Source organism: Kryptolebias marmoratus, linkage group LG22, assembly GCF_001649575.2.
Source record: "Kryptolebias marmoratus isolate JLee-2015 linkage group LG22, ASM164957v2, whole genome shotgun sequence".
NCBI classification, from domain to species: domain Eukaryota; kingdom Metazoa; phylum Chordata; class Actinopteri; order Cyprinodontiformes; family Rivulidae; genus Kryptolebias; species Kryptolebias marmoratus.
This window is the reverse complement of record NC_051451.1, coordinates 8,305,088-8,327,815: the sequence shown is the minus strand read 5'-3', so window position 1 is coordinate 8,327,815 and position 22,728 is coordinate 8,305,088. Positions and strand designations below refer to the sequence as shown.

General features: G+C 42.0%; 2 protein-coding genes across 11 annotated transcripts in view; both read left to right on the top strand.

Moving 5' to 3' along the window:
* The window catches only part of LOC108247401 (echinoderm microtubule-associated protein-like 6), an 81,993-nt gene that overhangs the window by 10,145 nt on the left and 49,120 nt on the right, over window positions 1-22,728 (top strand). For all 10 annotated transcript variants that reach the window (XR_005232677.1, XR_005232678.1, XR_005232680.1 and 7 more), the window contains exons 3-5: window positions 18,360-18,519; window positions 20,987-21,085; window positions 21,178-21,246. Coding sequence is in view for 6 of the 10 variants with exons in the window: in XM_037973708.1 (XP_037829636.1) it covers window positions 18,360-18,519; window positions 20,987-21,085; window positions 21,178-21,246 (328 nt within the window). In the remaining 4 variants the exon portion in view is untranslated. The remainder of the gene's footprint in view (window positions 1-18,359; window positions 18,520-20,986; window positions 21,086-21,177; window positions 21,247-22,728) is intronic.
* LOC119616704 (nuclear factor 7, ovary-like) lies at window positions 1,858-3,124 on the top strand. Its single transcript, XM_037973709.1, has one exon. The coding sequence runs from the start codon at window positions 1,866-1,868 to the stop codon at window positions 3,024-3,026; it is 1,161 nt and encodes a 386-aa protein (XP_037829637.1). The 5' UTR covers window positions 1,858-1,865; the 3' UTR covers window positions 3,027-3,124.

The following is a 22,728-nucleotide window of genomic DNA, read 5'->3' as shown; positions in this document are numbered from 1 at the left end:
GGGTGGATGGATGGATGGATGGATGGATGGGTGGGTGGATATTAAACTGTGAAGCTTTGTATTTAATTCAAGAGCTTGTCCTCTATGCATCATAATGGAAAGACCCTCTTTTGCTGTAAAAAAAAAGCTAAGTAACTTTTACTCAAAGTACACATTTATTGACTTACTTTTTTTTTATTTGAGTAGATTTTTACAAAAGCAACCTTACTTATACTTCAGTAAAACTTCAACAGAGTATTTTAGTACTCTCTCCACCTGATTAATATGGAGTTTGTTCTCCTTTTGCAGCTATAAAAGTTTCCTGTTTTCTTAGATGACTTTCCACCAGATCTTGGTGTGTTTCTTTGGGAAGTTCCCTTTTTTTTTCTTTTCTTAGTAAAGCACTATGAAGTCGGGCATTGTTGTTGGACGAGTCGTGCAGCCACTCAAGTTCGGGGGCGCAGTCATGTTGGAATAGCAAAGGTCCTTCCCCCAAAGTGTTGTCGTAAATTTGGAAGCGTATCATTGCCCGAGACGCCTGGCTTTGCTGAAGCATCAGAACTGCCTATCACTGGAGATAAGGGGCCGAGCCCACGCCCTGGCTATAATCCGAGTTCATGGCCGGCTCAGTGTCTGCAAAGGTGCAAAACAGTCCCAAATCATCAGCCCTCCACCACCGTTCTTGACAGCTAGTGTGAGGAGTTTCTGTTTGCTTTTCAAAAAATGGCGCTCTGTGTGCGGCTTTGCCATATTTACTCCAGCTCTTCTTTGCTTCTTTTTTTGTTTTAGTCTCTGTGCTTTTAGTATGTATACTTTTTCTTGATCTGTACAAAATCTCTGGCGTTTCGGCTGTCCGTACTCATGACCGGGAGGCAATCAAAGAGTCTCTTTGAGGAAGATTTGAGGAAGATATAGAGCTTATTGGGTTGTCAGTGTTGAGTTTATTGCTCTAAAGAGAAACTTGAAGAGCTTCAGGTTTACTAAGTGCAATCAGAGCCGAACGACTCCAACGCCGTTCCAGTTTCGTGAAGCTTCTGTTCCGAACTGTGTAAAGAAAAGTACAAAATTTGCGAATGCAGATGGTAATTTTAAACTCAGCCTTTAAAAATGAAACTAACTTCAGCTCCAGGTGAAGCATCGCCTCCAAACAAGTTCAGAGCTCAGCCCCTCACCCTCGACTCGCACGGACTAAACCGGGAAACAGGATCTGATTCTTCGTCGACGCACAGAGGCACGCAGAAATTATCAAATTCCCAGCTGCAGGAGAGGCAGTTCGAGGGAAGTTAGTGGAGCGACGGGAGCCGCGACTGACTGTGCTTTCTGTCTGTTTCAACTGGACTCAGAGACAAAATGGCTACATGGTCTCATCTGGCCAAAGGGCATCGTTTCAGACATTTTGTGGTTCGTTCAAATGAAACGTTACAAACCTGTGTAGCACTGCCATGTTCCCTTTTAAAAGAAAAGGCTTTTTCCTGCAACCCTTCCAAACAAGACATACTTGTTCGGTGTTTTTATACATGCATGGGTCATAGATCAATCTTAATAAAGATTATCATGTACTGGTTTAAAAAATAAATAAATATATATAACCCCAATTTATCAATAAATTTTTACAACAGTTTATATACAGAGCTCTGGACTTTGTAAAGAAACACACCTCAGTTTCGAAGTGAGACATCAGCTCGAACATATTTAAACTCTGCCCCTCACCGGGCAGCAGGAGAGAAGAAACAGAAAGCTCCAACGCTGCTGCTGCATCAGTCTTCTCACACGCCACACACTGAAGGTGAGTTGGACCAAAGAGCGCACTCAGAGGCAGTTCGAGGGAGGTTGGTGACCGACTGTGCTTTCCGTCTGCCGTGTTTTCAGCTCCGCTCAGACGCCAAATGGCTTTCAACTCAACCGAGGCTCTCTGCGGTCTGCACCGGGAGAAGCTCAAGCTCTTCTGTCTGGACCACAAGGAACCAGTTTGTCTCATCTGCAGAGATTCCGAAAAGCACGCCAACCACAAGTTCAGACCCCTCGACGAGGCTGCGCAGCAGCAGAGGAAGAAACTCCAGGACACTCTGAAGCCTTTGCAGAGCAAACTGGAGCTGCAGAAGACGGCTAAAGTTCAGTTTGAGATCACGGCGAAACACATTTCGGTCCAGGCCGGACTCACGGAGAGGCAGATTAGGGAGCGGTTCAAGAAGCTTCACCAGTTTCTGACGGAGGAAGAGGAGGCCAGGCTGGCTGCACTGAGGAAGGAAGAGGAGCAGAAGAGTAAGACGGTGAAGGGGAAGATGGAGGCTCTGAACAAAGAGATAGCAGCTCTTTCGGACGCAATCAGAGCCGCAGAGGAGGAGCTGAGAGCCGATGACGTCTCGTTCCTGAACAACTACAAGGCCGTGGTGGACAAAGTCCAGCTCTGCCCCAAGCTGGAGGATCCACAGCTGCCCTCCGGAGCTCTGATTGACCAGGCCAAACACCTGGGCAACCTGGGCTTCAACATCTGGAACAAGATGAAGGACGTGGTCTCCTACAGTCCCGTCATCCTGGACCCAAACACTGCTCACCCGCGACTCGTCTTCTCCGAGGGTCTGACCAGTGTGAGGAAAGAAGAGAAAAAGCTGTTTCCTGATAATCCCGAGAGGTTTGATTACTGGTACTCTGTCCTGAGCTCTGAGGGGTTTAACTCAGGGAGTCACAGCTGGGACGTGGACGTCGGGGACAGCAGAGGCTGGATGATTGGCGCGATAGCAGGCTCCAAGCAGAGGAAGGGAAAGGCCCGGTCTGAATTTCGAGGGCTGTTGTTTGAAGAGGGTAAATACTCAGTGGTGTCCCCGCCAGCTCCTTCCAGAGTTCTCGTTGTGCAGAAGCGGGTCCTGAGGATCAGAGTGAATCTGGACTGGAGCAGAGGAAAGCTTTCGTTCACCGACCTGGATACAAACACACACATATACGCCTTCACGCAAATCTTCACTGAAGCGATGTTTCCAGTCGTTAACATCACTGACAAAATCAAATTATTACCAGTAAAAATCTCAGTTTCAAAGCAGCAGATCTGATGTCTTCCTGCCGAAAACCGAAGTTCACATTAAGCTTTATTGATTAGTTTGAAACTCAGTGATCTGAAGCAGAAAATTGGAGATGCAATGATCTGATCTGACTTTGATCAGTTTAATATGTGCCTAATATTCTGTACAGACCTCCAAACTAAATGTGACACGAGGCCCGATGATATGGGCCAAGAGTTAGTTTTAGTTTTTAAAACGACGTTGATTAAAATGTTTACCACGTTCTCTGCAATGATAAAAAAATCTGTATTTTACACTGTATTACCTGTAACCTGAAACTGTCTAAGAAAAAAAAACTAACTTTAACTAACTTTTGTATTAAAATATCATAAATACTGGTAAGTAACCAGTCAGATAAATAAACTGACGTGTGCATTTTTACATTTGCTACTTCAGTATTTAACTGAAGCAGAAAGAAATGAAATCTAAGTTAAAGATTTAGTAGACTGAATGTTTTTATTTAGACTAAAAATCACATGATTCACACAAACAAATGCAGTAGAAAGTGATTTAGAAAGGAGGTCTGGACTTTGACTGGTCCATTTCAAAATCTAGATTTTTTTTTCTTTGCTTTTTTAGCTGTTCTGTTGTAGATTCGCTGCTGTGTTTTGAATCTTTATCTTGTTGCATCATGACCCAAATTAAAGATGATTCTGAGTGATGGTCCCTCCTGAATCTTTTTTTTTGGCTCTTTTTATTAATGCTGTCAACATGAATATCTTCCCACGCTTGTGATATCTGTTTCAATCTATTCCAATCTTTCACTCTGTAGCTTTTTTCCACAAGGTCAAAAGTCTTATTCTGGATTTTATTTGGAGCAAGAAACCACCCAGGCTGCTCCATCAAGTCTTACAGAGACTCTAAGCTCAGAGTGGAATAACACTACCTAACCTCTGTTGGGCAGCTAATATAAGAAATCTGAATTACTGAGTTCAGTATGAAGAGAATAAATTCCCCACATTATAAGTGGTTATAAAAGCAAACTCTGCTCATCTGGTGGCATTGAAAGCCTTACTTTACTCAGAGGTGCACATAACTGGTATGCAGGTACGCATGCGCCACAAAAATCAGGAATACCGTATTTTCCGCACTATAGAGTGCACTGGATTATAAGACGCACTGTCAATGAATGGTCCATTTTTGAACTTTTGTTATATATAAGGCATACTGGACTATAAGGCGCATTAAGCGAAACAAAACAGCCCCCTGTCTTTTCGGAGAATACTGCACCGACGTAAGCGTCAAGTATAAACGCCTCCACCGCTTGCTCAAGTCAGTGCGCTGTGCTCGGAGCCCTGACTATAACTGAGCCTTAATGCTGCAAGCGGTGCGACTTTAGAGTTTACCAAAGTCGTACAAAAACATTACGACTTCTTCCATATATAAGGCGCTCCGGATTATAAGGCGCACTGTTGTTTTTTGAGAAAATTAAAAGCTTTTAAGTGCGCCTTATAGTCCGGAAAATACGGTACCCAAAGTCACTTGTGTTACCACACACGTCTGCGTACTTGACCGTGACGTTACCAACACCACTATCTCATCTAACGCTACACACGTTGCTTGTCAACGGCTGTCGGATATGTCCTAAAAACAACAGACGTTAAGCAGCTTCTTTGGCGTTTTCGCCACCTCCAAAGAAGCGCCAACAAGAGCCAGGGCTGAAGAAAAGACTTTTTTTCGGAAAAGTATCTCCAAGACGTGTCATGGCTCGAAGCTAACAATAAGTTCGCTGAAATGTGGTGCGAGATTTGCCGCTTGCATCCACGTCTAGCCGACAAAAACCGGTGCGTTTTCTCAAGGCTCAAAGAGATTCAACCAGCCTTTATTTGGCAAACGTGAATAGACAAAGGAGCACTTGAATGTGGCACTAGCCGTGGCTAATAAACATGGAGCATGCATGGAGGCTTGTTTAAAATATCAAGACTATTGCCAGCCATTAAAATGTAACTGGCTTCGAGTAATGGCGTCTTGCAGCAGTGGCTCAGGAGGTAAGGGTTTGTCCTCTAATTGGAGGGTTGCCAGTTCGAGCCCCCGCTCCGTCCATCTCAGCCAGTGCCTTATTGGGCAAGACACTTCACCTGCCTTGCCGACTGGTGGTGGCCAAAGGGCTCAGTGGCGCCGGCGTAATGGCAGCCTCACTTCTGTCAGTCTGCCCCAGGGCAGCTGTGGCTACAATGTAGCTCACCACCATCAGTGTTTGGATGTGAGGATGAATGGGTGAATGACTGAATGTAGGGGTCCTTGGACTAGATAAAGTGCTATACAAGTTCAAGCCATTTAGCATATTTGCAGCGAGTGTTTTCTGTCAAACATGCTTGACATTGGCAACATTTTGAAGACCACATCCATTAGGTTTCAGAAGGAAAAGCTGACCATTGGGGAATGTCAGGATGAACTCATCGTGGCCATTGGACAGTTCACACTTCTGCCTGATGGTGAAGGCCACTACAGGGCACACACTGTTTCTAATGCTGATGTTGACAGAGACGAGACAAACTTACTCAGGGAGCTCGCTGAAGAGTTTGAAAACGGATACGACTCCCTCAAGTCATGTGATCGTTTCTCTTCTACAAAATTTCTTCTTTTTAATGGTTTTGTTTCATGAAGCAGCATCACTCTACTGCAGAGGCAGCTCCTCTTCCAGTCTGCCTGCACCTCCCGGCCTTAGAAACAAAGAAAAACTAAAATCCATGCCACAGTTCAGATACCGTACAGTTACTATGGTGGTGCACACGCTCCTCTGTTTCAGTCATGTGCTGCAGTCTGACAGATGTCTGCGGAATGTCTTGCAACTTTCACGAGGTTCTCAACTTCCTCGCTTGAGTCACACAGGTGTGCAGCCCCATCAGCTGAGTGTTGAACATGTTCAAAACATTTGTGCAACAGCTTTCTTCTCAAAATAGCCACAAAGTCATCGTGGTCGTCTCCAGCCGGCTTCAAACTCATCCGAATTTTGCCACAGGCGTTTCTAACTCGTCTCAAAAACACTACCGTAGATCTTGACCCCTGCACGGAACATAATCATTTTTAAAAAGCTGCTGCAAATCTGGGGCTCAAACCGGCAACCCTCCGGTTACAGGATGAACCCCTACCTCCTGAGGCAATGCCGCCCCTATACTTTGTGCGTTGGGTCCAGATTGATTTGTCGTCCGGTTCAGATCCAGACCAGAGGCTTTGAGAACTGCTGATCTGTGGGCTCTACCTAAGGTCGTACGTCAGTCTACATTACTTCGTCTCTTCTGTTTTTTTCTGTTTATGGAAAAAAATACATCCACACATTTCTCCACGTATGGACAGAAATCTGTACCGCTTGCAGTTTCCTATCAGTTACTAATCATTTCAGCAGATGATCAAAGTTGTACTTTTACACTGCTGTCAGTTTTATTTTAAACAGGTTTTCTGGCAGATATATCATGACATTTCTACAGCATGTGCTACAGCTAGCTGCTGCAGCCATTAGTAAAAAAAAACGCGGAATTCCATTTAAGTATTTGTGTAAATGAAATTGACAACAATGTAAAGGTTTATAAAACAGTCCCTCCAGGATTTCGCAGACATTTTTTGTGATTGTTCCGGGCTTAAATGCCTGATTTTGCGGGGCATTTTCCTAAAAGTTGCAATGAAAAGTTGCGCTTTTTTTTTTTTACTAAAATCAATAAAAAAAACATAACTTTTAATATAAAAAAACAAAAATACTTACTAGTTTTGTAAGATAATTACCAACTAACATGGACATTCTCAAAAGGTGCTTTATTTGAGAACTTTGATAGCTTCTAAACTGACATTCATGACCATTTCTGGATTGTCCCTGGTCTGCAGCTCTCCTCACATGTTTTGCAGACACAAAGTGTTTGTTGATGTGTTTATGTTCGAGGATTACACTGCAGGACGTGCAAAACAGCTTCCCCTCACTCTTGTGCAGCTGGGGAGGAAACTGGTTTGCGACCGCAGTGAAGTTAGTTTGAAGTTGGATATTGGATATTCGCGCTCCGCTGAGTTAGCGGCGTCTGGCTCACGGCTGACCCGAAACAGGAACGCTAATGTCGGCCAGCCGTTCTCTGCCGGCCCCTTCTCTCACGCGCGGTGGTTCACTTAGGGATATCCAATATCAGAATATCCAATATCCAACTTCAAACTAACTTCACTGCGGTGTTTTGCGCGGTCCTTTGCTGAAATCTTTGTGGGCAAATGTGAAGCATTAGCGCACATTTTGGCTCCGGTCGCTGCTCCTGCACGCTCCCGGCATTCTGATGTTAACAGGATGTGAAGTCATGCGTCTTCTTCCTGAGTTATTCGGGGTTATTTTGTATTCCACACTACAAAAACCCACAAAGAAGACACTAGACCGCAGAAACGGTTGTGAATCACTTTAGAAACAATAAATATTGGGTTAAAGTTGCAGGAAAGTTGCAGTGTTTTGGACAAAGTTGCAAAAAGTTGCGATTTTGCGGGGTTTGCTTGATTTTGCCTTAATAGTTGCGATCGCAACATCGCAAAATCCTGGAGGGTCTGGAGGGTCTGATAAAATAGCATTTACATGAAATATTTGAGATTAGAGCAGTTGGACGGCAGCAGTAATCCACTTTAGTCCGGTCAGATTAGCTGGTAGCTCATCAGTTTTCCAGTCTAGATTTATTTACTTCTAGCCTCCAGTAGAATAAAATGTAGTGATGATTGTTGGTAGACGGTGTTTTGTCCCTTTTTGTTTGCACCGTTACGTTAAATTCAGAGCAGCTGCGTCTCCCACTCGTATCAGTCTGTGGAGGCAGGCGGCCAATCACTGATTAAACCATTTGAATTTACTGAATTTTCAGCAAATCTTCAAGCTGTTTGTTTGTTTTTAACTAATCCTGTTGGTGTATCTGTGACTCAGGATATTATAGGTACAAATCTGCTGTACCAGTTTCTGACCAAAGCTACCTCTCATGATACAGCGGGATGAAAGCTGGAAAAAAGAAAAGAAACATTTACGGAAAAATTAAATCTGAAAAAAAAATCTGTTATTTTTTTTGTTGGGCGCAAACCTGTAATTTTTAACTAGTAACTTTATTTATCTGCGTGAGCAATTAAATTTCCAGCACCAAACAGATAAAAACAAAGTTTGATTCGTTTCCATGGGATTTAGTTTAAAGCTGTGAATCCAACCCTGCGTCTGGAAAAGGAAATGATCACAGTTTGAAAGAAGGGAAAATAAAAATCTGGAGACGAAGACAACAACAACAACAGAAGAAGAAGAAGAAAATGATAGCAAGAAAATATGACAAGGAGAAAATGACAAAAATAGAAGAATAAGAAGATGAAAAAAATAGAAGAAGATGACAATAACAGCAAGGAAGAAGACAGAAAAAGAAGAAAAGGACAAAATGGACAAAAACAGCAATAATAGTAGTAGAAGAAGACAGTGATAAAAGATAAAGCAGCATGTTAAGAAGATGATACTAATAGAGGAAGGCGACGACGATAAAGAAAAGACGACTCTTCCTCAATAAATGAACTTCTTGATGTCAGTTCTGCTTAAAGGAGTTGTGGACTTTGTGTGTCTGTTCGCAGTAAGAGGCCTTCAGAGTGGCCTGCAGGCTCATCATCATCATCATCATCATCATCATCATCATCATCATCATCACGATTAAACAGCTCAGTTCTGCCCGATTAGGCAGAACCGCTCGCGCCGAGCTGAGGCCGACCAGTGGCGACGTCTCCAGCTCTTCGGGCGCTTCTGAGGCTCCGTCAGCAGGCTGACGCGATGGAGGTAGAACCAGCGCCTCCTGGCTTGTGGCTCATAGATCGGCGAGGCGTTCACTGTCAGGGGGGAAAAAAAAGATGCTGCTGGCTTTGTTAAGGCTAAAGGATGCTGCACAAACAGACATTTATTTGCCGTTGTTAGCGTTATTCCTGTTATCCCCAATGAAATCATTTCAGCACCGGTTCCTAGTTGTTTTGCACCTTTACCCCCCCCCCCCAATTGCATCATTTTTCTATGGTGTTCATGGACACAGCCTCAAGCTGCAGTCAGGTTTGGGGAACCTCAGGGTTTGTTCTGTTTGCTGACGATGTGGTTGTGTTGGTGTGATCAAGCCACGACTTTCAGCGTACACTGGGTCAGCTCTCAGCCGATGATGATGTCAGCTCCTGTAAGTCTCAGACCATGGTACGCAACCGGAAAAGGGAGGATTCTTTGCCTCAAGTGGTGGAGTTCAAGTACTGTATCTTGGGAGTTTTGCATCTCTTTTTTTACAGTTTGTACTTGCTTCATCACTTTTGTTTGGCCTCGTTTTTGCCTTAGTTTGCGTCTCATTTGGCTTGTGTTCTATCCCAAAGTTCATTCCCTTTTTTATTGTCGCTTTGTTTTGTTGTTTTCCTTTTTTTTGTACTTTTGTCCCTAGTTGCTTGTTTTGCATTTGCAGAGGCTTTTGTTGGCGGGGAAAGCTGCAACCTTTCTTGAGTTTTTAGATCCCACGGGAGATGAAGAGTGTTTGACCCGAGGCTTTTATATCACAGATCGACACTGACGCTGTTTGGCACATCGTATAATTAGACAGCTCGTCTAATAATACGTCATATTTACCTGATTATTAAGCAGAAATTAGGTTGAACTTTCCTGTTTGTGACTCAGAGTCCATGCCTAAAAACATGGACTCCTGTTCCCAGACCCCTCCTTCGTTTCACACATGCCCTCTTTCTTCTGACAGACTGTAGCAGCAGCAGCAGGCTGCTCAGGCCTGGTGGCTTTGTGCCTTCACAGCTCACTGGTCTTCATTAGGACGATGAGTAAGAAATTATCCATCCAGCATCCCACTGCCAATTTGCCCAGCAGCCGCGAACGTTCCCACAATCTGCTGGCAGTCACTCCAGGCGCACCGATTCGTCAGACAGATCTCTTGGGGGGGGGGGGTTCTGTCACTCTTCGCTGCGGCCCTCGAAGGGCTGGAGCCGTAATCGAGACCGTCATTGCGAGGAAACAAAGCGACACACCGCAGAGAGCAGAAAGGAGCAGAAACGATTAGTTCCGAAAAAAAAAAAAAAGTCTCAATCTTTGGCTCCGGTTTCTCCACTTTTCCCTCGTCTGTCCTGTGGGCTTTCTGGATCAGTGTGAAAACTCATATTTGATTTCCACAGCCTGGAAACAAAAGGAGGCTTAGCTCCGTGCTGTTCGAAAACGTGATCACGTCAAGCAGCATTTGTTGAAATTACACAGCCGAGCAGCTCGACTGTGTAAAAAAACCGCAATCAGAACTACTTGCTACTGAAACTGAGCTGCTATTCTAATAAAGTTACTGTTTTTATTGGTCTGAAGTGACTCCTATAGAGCTAGACTGTAGGACTCTATTTTGTAGCCCTACAACCTGGATTTTAAAAGGACTTATGCAGGGTTTTTTATCTTTTTGTTTACACAAAATACCATATTTTCCAGACTATAAGGTGCACTTCATGCCTTCAAGTTTCTCAAAAAACGTCAGTGCGCCTTATAATCCAGAGCGCCTTATATATATAAGAAGTCGTAATGTCATTTTAGAATGACTTTGGTAAACTACAAGGCGGCACCATTTGCAGCAGCGTGTGGTGGAGGCGTTTATACTTGACGCTTACTTCGGTGCAATATCTCAGACCCTCCAGGATTTTGCGCTGTTGTGATTGCAGCTATTAATTCAAAATCAAGCAAACCCCACGAAATCGCAACTTTGCCCAAAACACCGCAACTTTAACCCAATATTTATTGTTTCTGCGGTCTCGTCTCTTCTTTGTGGGTTTGTGTAGTGTGGAATACAAAATAACCCCAAATAACTCACGAAGAAGACACGTGACGTCACATCCTGTTAACATCAGAATGCCGGGAGCGTGCAGGAGCAGCGACCGAAGCCAAAATGTGCGCTAATGCTTCAAATTTGCCCACAAAGATTTCAGCAAAGGACCGCGCAAACCAGTTTCCTCCCCAGCTGCACGAGAGTGGGGGGGAAGCCGTTTTGCACATCCTGCGGTGTAATCATGGAACATAAACGCATCGACAAACACTTTGTGTCTGGAAAACATGTGAGGAGAGCTGCAGACCAGGGACAATCCAGAAATGGTCATGAATGTCAGTTTAGAAGCTATCAAAGTTCTCAAATAAAGCTCCTTTTGATAATGTCCATGTTTTTGGTAATTATCTTACAAAACTAGTAATTATTTTTGTTTTATATTAAAAATTATGGTTTTTTTATTGATTTTAGCAAAAAAAAAAAGAAGTGACTTTTAGGAAAATGCCCCGCGAAATCAGGCATTTTAGCCCGCAACAATCACTGGTGGCTGTTTTGTTTTGCCTAATGTGTGTTATAGTCCGGTGCGCCTTATATATATATATGACAAAAGTTTGAAAATGGATAATTCGTTGACAGTGCGTATTATAATCCAGTGTGCCCTATAGTGCGGAAAATACGGTAACTTTGCTTTTTCTAGGGAAACAAGTTGTAAAACAAGCTCAAATCCTCCCCCCTCCACCCTTGGTGTGATGTGTTTGGTTTCTTGTCATGAACTTTAACCTTTAACCTGCTGACTGAGGCCTGTAGAGTCTGAGATGGAGCTCTTGTTTTTTTAAATTTTTTTAATCATTACTCTTAGCATTGCGCAGTCTGACATTGGGGTGAATTTTTGGGGGAGATGGTCAGTTGTCTTACATGTTTTCCACTTGTGAATAATCTCTCTCTCTGCAAAATGATGGTCTCCGTATGGTTCGGAGACGACCTTTAACCCTTCCCAGATTGATGGGTAGCGACCTTTGCGTCTCTGAGGTCATTGCTGATGTCTTTCCTCCTTGGTATTGTGCTAACAATTCATTTGACACTTCGATGGATCTCTTTAAACTAACCACGTGGCTTTTAAAAGGTAACTGTTGGGACCTCAAATCAAAGGTGAGGAGTGTGTATGAGATTCACTCTTGAAACGCACGGTGAGCCAACAGTTAACTTTCTCATCTGTGTGTGTGTGTTTTTTAAAAAATATTTCAGGCGTAAAAAGCTGCAGGTAACAGCAGATGTTGCTGGATATAAAAATATCTGTCGTGTTTGAGGTCGATGTGGGGATGGAGGTGGTGGTGGTGGTGCGGGGAGGTAGAGGAGGGGAGTTTTTTTTGTTGTTGTTGTTGTGCTCACTACAAACACACTCGTGCACACGGGAGGAGTTCCTCTGGGTTATTTATAGAAGTCTGTCCTGATTTCATTGCCCGCTATAAATAAACTCACCTCCTCTTGTTTTGTCACTTCGAGCCGCAGGTTTTGGTTGTTTATGAGTGGGAAATGGAGGTTGCCTCGTCATCGGCAGCACCACGCAGGAGCAGGGGGAGGTCAGAGGTCAACATTTAGGGACGTGTTTAGGATTTGGGAGCGCCGATGCATAACCACCTAAGAATTCTGATTACGACTCGGCTGTTATTATTCCATTTTCGCCACATTTTTTTAGATTTACTACCATTATGTACAGAAAATAACCTCCTAGACATTAATGGGATTTTGATTATATGAGTGAGAAAACTCCCAGCCCTCTTTGGAGCTCTACAGCTCAGACATAATACAATTAATCAACATTTAAACAGGTCACAAAATATTAGACTTTACATGGCTGAATTAGCATTTTCGATAGTTTAAGGATTTTGGGGGATTTTTCCACAAAATGTTCAGCTTTCTGTAATGATGTCACACGCTATAACCTTTGAGTTGTCTGAACGTCCCCAAAGTATTTTCAAACTGTAGTCATTTTCGCAATCTTTACACTCCTTATACAGTTTATACATCAAACCGTAAGCATTTTAAAAAAATCTTCTTTCATATAGTGTCTCTCACTGCTGTAGGACTTCAGGTTTTCTCTCAAATCCCCTCAGAGTACAAAGCGTGAGCACCCAAACTCTCATTAACTTTAATTAATTTATTTTTTTTAACTTGTCATATGGTCTACATAAAACACTGTAGATAATTAAAAGTGAACGTGTAATGTCCAGGGACCTCATGTTCAAAGTTCAGATGTTTGCCTTAAAAGCTCATGCTAAAATTTAACATAATTTAAGCCGAAAACACACCGGGAATGTCGTATTGTGGTGCGTCACTGGAATCGCGCCATTTGCCGTGCCTAAAACATAAAAAAACACATCTAGCTGCAGTACACTGTAACAACACAAGTCAGCTTTAAAATATAAGCTTAGCTGTTTGTCTTTCTCACCAAAATACCCAAACTCTTAAGCAACGGATTACCAGGCAATATCCCCTTTTTTGTCTTTTTTTATCTTTATATAGGCAAGCTTTCCTCGTTCAGTTTGATACTTTGAATATGAAACAACGCTAAAATTAAACAAGAGAAGAAGAACCGCGGCTGCTTAAAGGGCTGCTGCTGTGCCCCTTTTTCCCCCTTCTCTTTTCTCCACAAAAGGCGGGAATCACCATGCCAACCTTTTCTGTCTTTCTTATTTTATTGTGGCAGTTTTTTTTTTGATGATGTGCGATTTCTGTTCAAACTTTTAGAATTAAGTGGGAGGGCAAAATTCAGGATCGAAACCTGGGCGTATCAAAATAGAGCTCACGGACGCTCTTCAAAATAAGAGTCTGTCTCTGTCACCAGATTGGATTATTACAAAAGTAAATCCCAATTTACGACTGGGCCTTGGTGAAAAAAGTTGTTGGATAGATTTTTGTTGTGCCATTCTTTTGGTCATCTTGTAAATATTGTTCAACCTTTAACTTTTATCTTATTTGGTGAATATTTAGTGTTGCATTAAAAATAATTTACCTGGAATACAGCAGTTCAAGAATCTTTTCAGCCAAGGAAAACAAAGTTTAAATGGAGTCTATTTATATAGCACCTTTCTAGCCAACCAGGCTACTCAAAGCGCTTTACAACACAATCTGTGCCCTCATTTACCACATCTACACACATCCATACAGCAAACTACAAAACTAATCTAAACAAATCATTCTATAGAGTCTAATCAGTGCGTTTAAACTCCATTCATACACCAGTGGGGCACATCGGAGGCAATGAGGGGTTCAGTGTCTTGCCCAGGGGCACTTCGACATTCAATTCAATTCAATTCAAAAATACTTTATTAATCCCAAAGGGAAATAAATGTTGTTGTAGCTCATAATCCTGGTTTTATTAAAGAGTTGATGGCTGTGAGCAGGAAGGGTCTCTTGTAGCGGTCTGTCCCGATGTATCCTCGGTCCTGGTGTCCTCAAAGAGTCCCACCAGGTGAGCCTCGCTGGCCTCCTGCGGAGCCATGACGGCCGAGCTCTGAAAGCTCAGGTTGGTCTTGATGTCCGGGCCGATCTTCTGGACCAGGTGCTAGAAGGGCAACTTCTGGATGAGCAGCTCAGTGGACTTCTGGTAGTGGCGGATCTCCCTGAGAGACACAGTCCTGCGGGAAGCTTTGGTGGCGAGCTGCTTCCTGGGAGCTTCACCTCCGGTGGATATATGGGTGGTGTTCTTGGTTTTGGCCATGACTGGAGTTCAGGGTTCTTCACATTTAACACTTGTTGTCATGGTTACGCATCATAACAAAATGTCCAAAAGTAAAAAAGCTTTAGTAAAAATCCTTCCAGCTGCACACCATCCAATACCAAAGGAAGTAATCATCCAAAAAAAAGTGATTTACATCCAGAAAAAAAGAGGAATAAAGTTTTCAAAAGCAATATCTCAGATTGAATGTAATAGAGCTACTCCAACATGCAGCCACCTTGAGCGGCGCAATTCTAGAAGTTCCAATTCTAGACATGTGGCTACTACCAAGAATCAAACCTCTAACTCTGTCATTGGAGGACGGCTGCTCTAACCACTGAGCCGCCCAGTTTAAAGGCTTTAATTGTGTCGACATGCAACAACAACTTTGAAGCCAGTGAGTCATTGCCCCAGACACAAAGACACCGCATAAGTCAAACTCCGTTCCTCAGGTGTCGCTCTCCTGCATGTTTTAAATGTTCTTGCTCTAAAACACCTGGTTTAAATGGACGACTTGCGGACGAGCTTCTGGAGAACTTGATGATTTGGTGAGGAGGTGATTAAACCATTTCATTCAGGTGTGTTGGAGCAGAAAAAACTCAAACTTCCAAGACAGTGGCCCTTTGAGGCCTGGTGTTTGACACTCATGGACTACACCACATTATCGAGCTGTTAAAATCTCCTCCTTCCCCTTCGTCTGTACATGGGATGAGCCCTGTTTTTTAAATTTTTTTCTTCTTCTCTTCTTTGGGCCGATTGTAATCATGGCTTAACCTGGTTTTTCCCCGACCTCTCTTAAAGAAGGACGGTCAACCAGTGACCAGATCTTCTGGCCGTTCAGGGACGTTACGCTGTTAAAGCCTGCTGATGGTCTTTCAGGGACTTTACACGATAACTTAAGAGTTCTTCCTTGGACGTTATCACACACCTAAATCATAAATCACTTCTCAGGTAATTTCCTTTTACACATAATGCTTCATTTCAGTGTGGTGCTGTGGTAGACCGGCGGCCAGTGCCATGGGGTTGTAACCCCGAGGCTGCAGGTTTGAGCCCAGGTTGCGTCAGGAAGGGCATCTGCTGGGAGACAATCGCTAAATCCTTCTGTGCGAGTTCGCTCGCTGCGGTGACCCCTGCAGAAGAACACTTTAATTAGGTGTTGAGTGCATTTGTGTTTTTTTTCTACATATTTTGTTAGAGTGAATATCGTGCTCTCTCACCGAAACATATCTTTGCAATTCTTATCTCGTCCTTGAGCCCTGCATCTGCCCGGCAACACACAGCTCTTCCAGAGCACCCCATGCGCTGTCTCCACCTGCCTCTACACACCATTCCCCGCAACACACTCCTCGGCCGAGCCCCTAAGTTGCCTCCAGGAACGCTCCCGTTAATGTTAGACGTGAAGCATTCGCGCCATTGGCGGGAGCCACGGAAGCAGCGGCTGCAGTCGAATAATCGTTGAGATTATTTCCTAAAAATAAAAAGACGGCCGCGCGTCTTTTATTTCCCAGTGTAAATAAAATCCTGTAAAACGAGGAGGAAGTTGGCAGGTATTATCCAACTTGTCACGTCCGACCTTGACTCCGCACTCTCTTCAGCTTCGGCGCCCTTGGGCGATGTGGTTGCCGTGGCAACCATGCCAGCTTTGACGATTTATTGGCTGCCAGGTTTGAGGAGGAGTGTGTGTGTGTTAGATCAATGAGGCGTCGTGGCTGACACACCTGTTCTATTTTTGCTGCTGTTGTTGCAGACACACTCACCTGTTCTCACAGACGCATGTAACACAAGCAGCATACATACCTGCGGGGCGATTCGTTAATGGTTGGTTTTATTCGTAAATGGAATCTTTCACTTCATTTATTTTATTTCACTCATCCATTTTGAGAAATGACCATTAATCCACAAACAAAGCTCAGTAAAATGACATACAATTGAGTGTAAAAGGAACAGGGAGAAGAAAAATCTTATATAACCTGTAACTTTCTTAATAATAACTTAAACAAATTACATAAGCCGTGCTAACATAAACATTTATCCACTAATGAATCCCAGATAAAAAATGAACTGCTAACAATATTATCAACCTTAAATATTAATAATCCTTAAGTTCATAACATCTAATTATGTTCTTTATAAAGTTTCTTAAGTTAAATAATGTTTAAACAACCAAAAGGGTTTTAACGTTAGCTAAATCTTTAAATTTCAGTAATTTTGACTACATAAGCTGACTTTTAGTATATTCTCTACTTCATGTAAAATTTATATACCTTTTTTTTTGTGAAACAAACAAAAGTTTAATGTTAGTTCCATATGGGATGAGTGAAATATACAAAATATAAAGTACTGATAATTCAAAAACACTCTTAGTTATTCTGAAAACTTCAGTACCTTTAATACTTTTTGTTTTAGCGTAGTCATGCTAATGTTTCGCTAGCTAACTTTCGCGAGTGCTTTAGAGGGAAAACTTCCGTAGCTTGTTGCTAATCAAAAAAGTTCATAAACTATTCAAGATTTTAATCTTAAGTTATATCAGAAACCCCCAGTTAGTGTTTCCTTCAATATAAATGGTGAAAATTAAATGTAAATGAGCTTGAAAGTGAATTTTGAAAGCAAGCTAAGCTAATGCTAACGTGTTTCCTTTCTCTTCACTCTTTTTGGTAGCTAGCTGAACAGTGTATGTCATTGTGTTATGATTCATTTGTTTTATTTTTTAATCCAAAACCTATGGCTTACAAGTTTTAAATGTTAGCAGCGCTTGTTTTTGCTAATATTTCAGCTGCTTATATTAGCTTTAGTTGCTGTTGTGATAATCTATGTGAGGTTTTTTTTTGTTAAGTTTATGATGTAACCACTATAGATGTTTAACTTTATATCTCCTTTCAAATTATATTCCACCTATAGACTCTGTGATTCATTCAGCTTTTGTTCCTGTTACCAAAGATCACAATTTTGTTTTTTTTCAAGTCAAGTCAAATTTATTTATGAAGCACTTTTCAGCAATAAGGTGGTTCAAAGTGCTTTAAAGCATGAAAAACACAGAAAATACAGAGCAAAAGTAACATGAAAACACACGCAGTAATATAAAAAGCTAAACTAAACTTATCTAAAAAAGGAGCAAAGATAATCTAAATGAAATAAATGCTTAAAAGTAACATACACAGATGAAAAAGTAAGCTAGGATGTAAAAAGCTAAAATAAACTTGTGTAAAACAAGTCATACTAAGTCACACTAAAGATAAAGTGAGGAACATATAAGATAGATACTAAGATACAAAGATGTAGTAAACTGATGATAAGTTAACATAAACTAAACTAGGAATTCAAAACCTCAGCTGAACAGATTAGAAATGATAAAAGCTAGGATATACTAAAATAAAATAAACTAATGGTACCGGAAGGCTAACTAAGTGTACCAAAGGCCAACTAACACTTAAAACATTTATATATATATATATATATATATATGTATATATATATATATATATATATAAATATATATTTTTATCCTCATTAAACTTATCGCCAAGCATATGGATCCATATGAGTCCATGGAGGCTGAAGCTGTTCTGATTCTGTGGCTCTGCTCCAAATGTCATCAGCTCATTAAGTGGGTGGTATCACTCGATGGCCGACCTTTAGATAAGACCATAAGGTGACCTTCTTCGTCAGAGTTTGATGAGAAACCAGATCCTCTCATCGATCGTCTCCCGTCCGGCCCGATGTTCTATTTCGAGGTCTTCATGTCGGAATCTCCGCAAGCAGTGCTTTCTGAGAGTTTATCAGACGACGGAGTCATCCATTCGTTCCTAGTTTGCAGTGAATTTGTTTTTTTTCCTGTTTGTAATGGTTCCATTCTCCCCCCCGCCCCCGCAGCCTGGCGTTGCACCCGGAGCGCTCCTTGGTGGCGACGGGTCAGGTGGGGAAGGATCCCTACGTGTGCGTGTGGGACTCCTTCACCGTCCAGACTGTCTCATTTCTGCGTGACGGACACACGCACGGCATCGCCTGCCTGGCATTCAGCGCTGACGGACAGGTGACGCGCAAACACACACACACACACAACCACACACATATCCAAAACACGGATTATTGATACGGAATCTGAAAACACCCTTGAATCAAACTATTGTAGCTGTTGGGCCTCCACTGGACCTAACACTATAAATATAAATGGTGTTAAAGCACAATCTCATGCATGCAAAAAGTGTCAGGGTGTGTGTTGAGGTTGACTCTCAGCTACTACCACCCCACATTTAGCTCACTATCTGTAAAACTGACTGAGTTAGAGCCATTCTTGTGGAGGCTAAATGTCAGTTAGCCTCACACTGTGGCGGCCATCCTAAACTGGGTTGACTCCAAATGGTAACCAGCTGTAGATGTACATCCACGGATTACTTTCTGAGCGTTTCATTAAAATCCATCCAGTGGTTCATAACATATTTTGCTAACAGACAGAAAGTGTTGACTTTATCAGTTAATGCCACAGTTTGAGGCAAAGACGTTGTAAATGTGTAGCCCTCCAAGTACGTGTTGCGAATGTCTCTCTGCTACGAACACGCCAAATTTTACTTCAGTATCTCTAAAATGGACCGATTTATAGTCATTTTTGCGTTGGCTAAAGCCAATTAGCTGAGGCGGACAAAATAAATTGAGCTGACTCCAAAAGTTAATCAGCTGTATCTGTACACCCAAAGATTACTTTCTCGGAGGTTCGTTAAAGTCCGTCCACTGGTTCATGAGATATTATGCTAACAGACGGTCACAGTGGACGCTAATAGTTAAAGGGCAAAGTTCCATAAAACAGATCTTGCGCATCAGTCAGCTGTCCGAGCACAAGTTGTGAATGACTCTCAGCTACGACCACACCAACTTTTAGCTCAACATCTGTAAAATCAGCTGAGCTGTAGCCAATTTGGTGTTTGGTGCGGTTGCGTAGCTGTGCCTGCCATCTTGAAAGGTGCTGAACGTGAGAGTTTTGTTTGAGTCCATCAAGTGGCTCGTGAACTATTTTGCTAATTGACCATACCTTTTTCCTTCTTCTCTTGACCGTCTCGTCCTACATTCGGTGAAGCAGACACGTCTGCCTCATGCGTTTGGAGTGCAGGTTTAGTGGATCGGCGTCTGATTGGCGCCCAGCTCAGTCTCGGCTTTAAACGGCAGCAGACAAACTGGCTGCACCTCCTTCGAACGGAGTGACACCGGAGCTGCAGGTCCATCAGAGACCAACGGGGGGAAAAACTGTAAACCGTAGTCTTTATTTTGCCTCTCCGGTCAGAAAACCAGAAAAAAACGGTGTTGAAAGGAAACAAATATCTGCTTCTGGCAAACAGGAGCTGAATCAATGAAATAATCCGAAATCCAGTTTAATAGGAACTCCGTGTTGCAGGCCTTGGGTGCAGCTGATTATTTCAGAAAGGAACTCCAGTTATTATTCGGTTCCAGTGCTGCAGAAACGCAGAGAAACAACGACTTCTTTTTTTTTTTTTGTCCAGCGTTTGATGCAAGGAACGACGAGACGGAGAAAAAAACTTTCTGCAGGAAGTAAAGCTTCAAATAATTCCCAAGCTGAAAGCTCGTGGAGGTGGTAAATCCTCGTCCGTCAACAGAAAACCTGGGGGGTTCTCTGTCTGAACCTCCTGCTGAGCACAGAGAGACCGTTTCCTCAGCAGCTCGTTGTGTGAAGGTGTCATTTTTCTGCAGGCTTTAGGTCACCTAACTACTCCTGCGTACTTTAAAACGTTCAGCTCATTCAGGAGATGGGTGCTAGGATTTTTGTTTTGTAACTTTTATACTTTTCAAAATATTTAACTGTGTGTACGAGCACTCTCACCATAGAAATACATTAAAATCTCATCAGCTGCTTTCAAACTATTGTTCTCTTTGAAATCCAATTCAGCTGTTTTTGTCTCCTTCAGCTACTTTTATCTTTGCCACTTTTAGATTTTAGCTAGCTTTTTGCTACTTTTGATTTTTAGCCATCCTTTTTTTACTATTAGCTGACATTTTGCTACTTTTAGCTAATGTGTAAAAGCTAATGTTTTGATGCTTTTAGCTTTTAGTTAGCATTTAGTTACTTTTAGGTAGCCTTTTGCTACTTTCAGGTTCTAGTTAACGTTTTGCTACTTTAGCTTCTAGCTAACCTGTTGATACTTTTAGCTTTTAGTTAGCGTTTTGTTACTTTTAGTTATCCTTTTGCTACTTTCTGGTTTAATTTAGCTTTTTGCTACTTTAAGCTTTCAGCTACCTTTTTGCTACTTTAGTTTCTAGCTAACGTTTTGATATGTTTAGCTTTTAGTTAGCCTTTAGTTACTTTCAGCGCCCTGAGACGACATTAGTTGTGACTTGGCGCTTTATAAATGAACTGCATCAAATTTAGCTTCAAGGCTTTCAGCTAGTTTTAGCCGCTTCCTTTAGCTTTAATAACTGACGGTTTCTTCGGCTGATTTGAACGAAGCCGCTCAGCCGTCACTGTGCCGTTCTCCTCCTTCGTGTCTCTGCAGAGGCTGGCCTCGGTGGGTCTGGATGCCAAGAACACGGTGTGTGTTTGGGAGTGGAAGAGAGGGAAGATCCTGGCTTCGGCCACGGGACACTCGGACAGGGTCAGAGGCTCATCTTCTGCTCCTGTTTCGGCCCTAAAGCGTGGCCCGCTAATGGATGTCCTGTTTGTTTTTTGTTTTTTTTTATATTTCAGATCTTTGACATTTGCTGGGATCCATTTCAGCAGCACCGTCTGGTGAGCTGTGGAGTGAAACACATCAAGGTAACAGCTGACGGCTTCTTGTTCTGTTCATCTCACTAAACACTAAATGTTGAAGTCATTACTGGATTTTAGGACACGTCAGAGGTCCATGAAAGACAAAGCGTGTTTTTTTATTTGCTTTTACTCTGATTTTTCATGTTTTCTATCTTATAATTTTATAGAATTGTTTCCTTTTATTCATTAGATTTAATTATATAATTAACTATTTCCTGTTTTGCTTGTTTGTATTTTGTTTTATAGTCTTTTAAATGGCTTTTATAGAATTGTTTTAATTTGATAAATTCATTAATTTTTTTAGTTTAATTTTTGGTCTGTTTTCCTTTATTCTTCTTGTTTAATTGATCATTTTTGCATGAGACAGACAGACAGACAAACACTCAGCCTGCTCTGTCCTTTCTTGTCTCCGTGTGGTCAAGAAATACATTCGGAGACTTGAAAAGAATTACAGTAGTCACCTGTGAACTTGACTTTTTTTTTTCTTCTTTTTGATAAGATAATGTTCAGGAAATGCTTACAGGTTTTCTTTCGGTAGCTAAGTTTACCAAATCTAACAGCCCAGTTAAGAGAAGTAAAGGAAGATAAAACTCTTTCAGTGGGTTTTGTTACAGGTTTTGAGTTTATTCAAAGGCTGAGAAGTTTAAGTTGTCTTTACAAAGAAACCACAGGTCATATAAAACACGATCTTCAGCTGTGGGAGTCACAGGGACATTCAGTCTTAACTAGATGATTTATTAAATCCTTCAGTGGTGGCTGGTGGGGATATTTGTAGGGTGGGCTAACAGATATATAATAAAACGCTGCAGTTTGGATTCCAACAACAGAAGCATCCAGTTTGAAATAAAGAAAACCTGATATAAACTGACATTATGTTCTTTTTCAGGACAAAGACAGCCTTAAAACAAACCACCAAAAACCAAGCTCACACAGAGCTTCTGTCAAACTTCATTCCCTTCATTAAGAGTTTCAACTATAATCATTTCAGAGGATTTTTCCCAGTCAAACAGCTTTGAATAACACTGCACCACACTCCTTGACACAATTACTGATCACACTGATAAAATAAAATCAAACAGAACATGCAGTATTGGAAAGTGCTTTTTTTTAAATGAACCCTACCTTATTTAAAGAGAAGCTCACTCCGATGACTTTTCTGGGATGTAAAAAGGTTAATAACCACCTCGTTAAAGATTTGTTTACTACTCTTGTTGTTAGCCAGTCCTTTCACTGAAACCAGGTCACAGAAAAACTTCAGTTCTGCTGCTTTTCCTTTTTTTTTTTTTGAATATCCTTTTGTCTGTCCGCCCCCGACCTCTTCACTTCTGGTTTTTACCCCAAACACATTAAGGAAAACAGGCGAGAAATAAAATAATCCACCTTGTTTATGTTTATTTTGCTTTCCATAGTAACCAATCAGTCTACGACAAACCACGCCCACGTACACTCGTGCTGGAGGCATGTTATTGTTCGTCCACCCTCATTGGC

Bases quoted from the DNA above. Each gene is read 5' to 3' on its own strand.
- LOC119616704 (XM_037973709.1), top strand. From the start codon at position 1,866: ATGGCTTTCAACTCAACCGAGGCTCTCTGCGGTCTGCACCGGGAGAAG.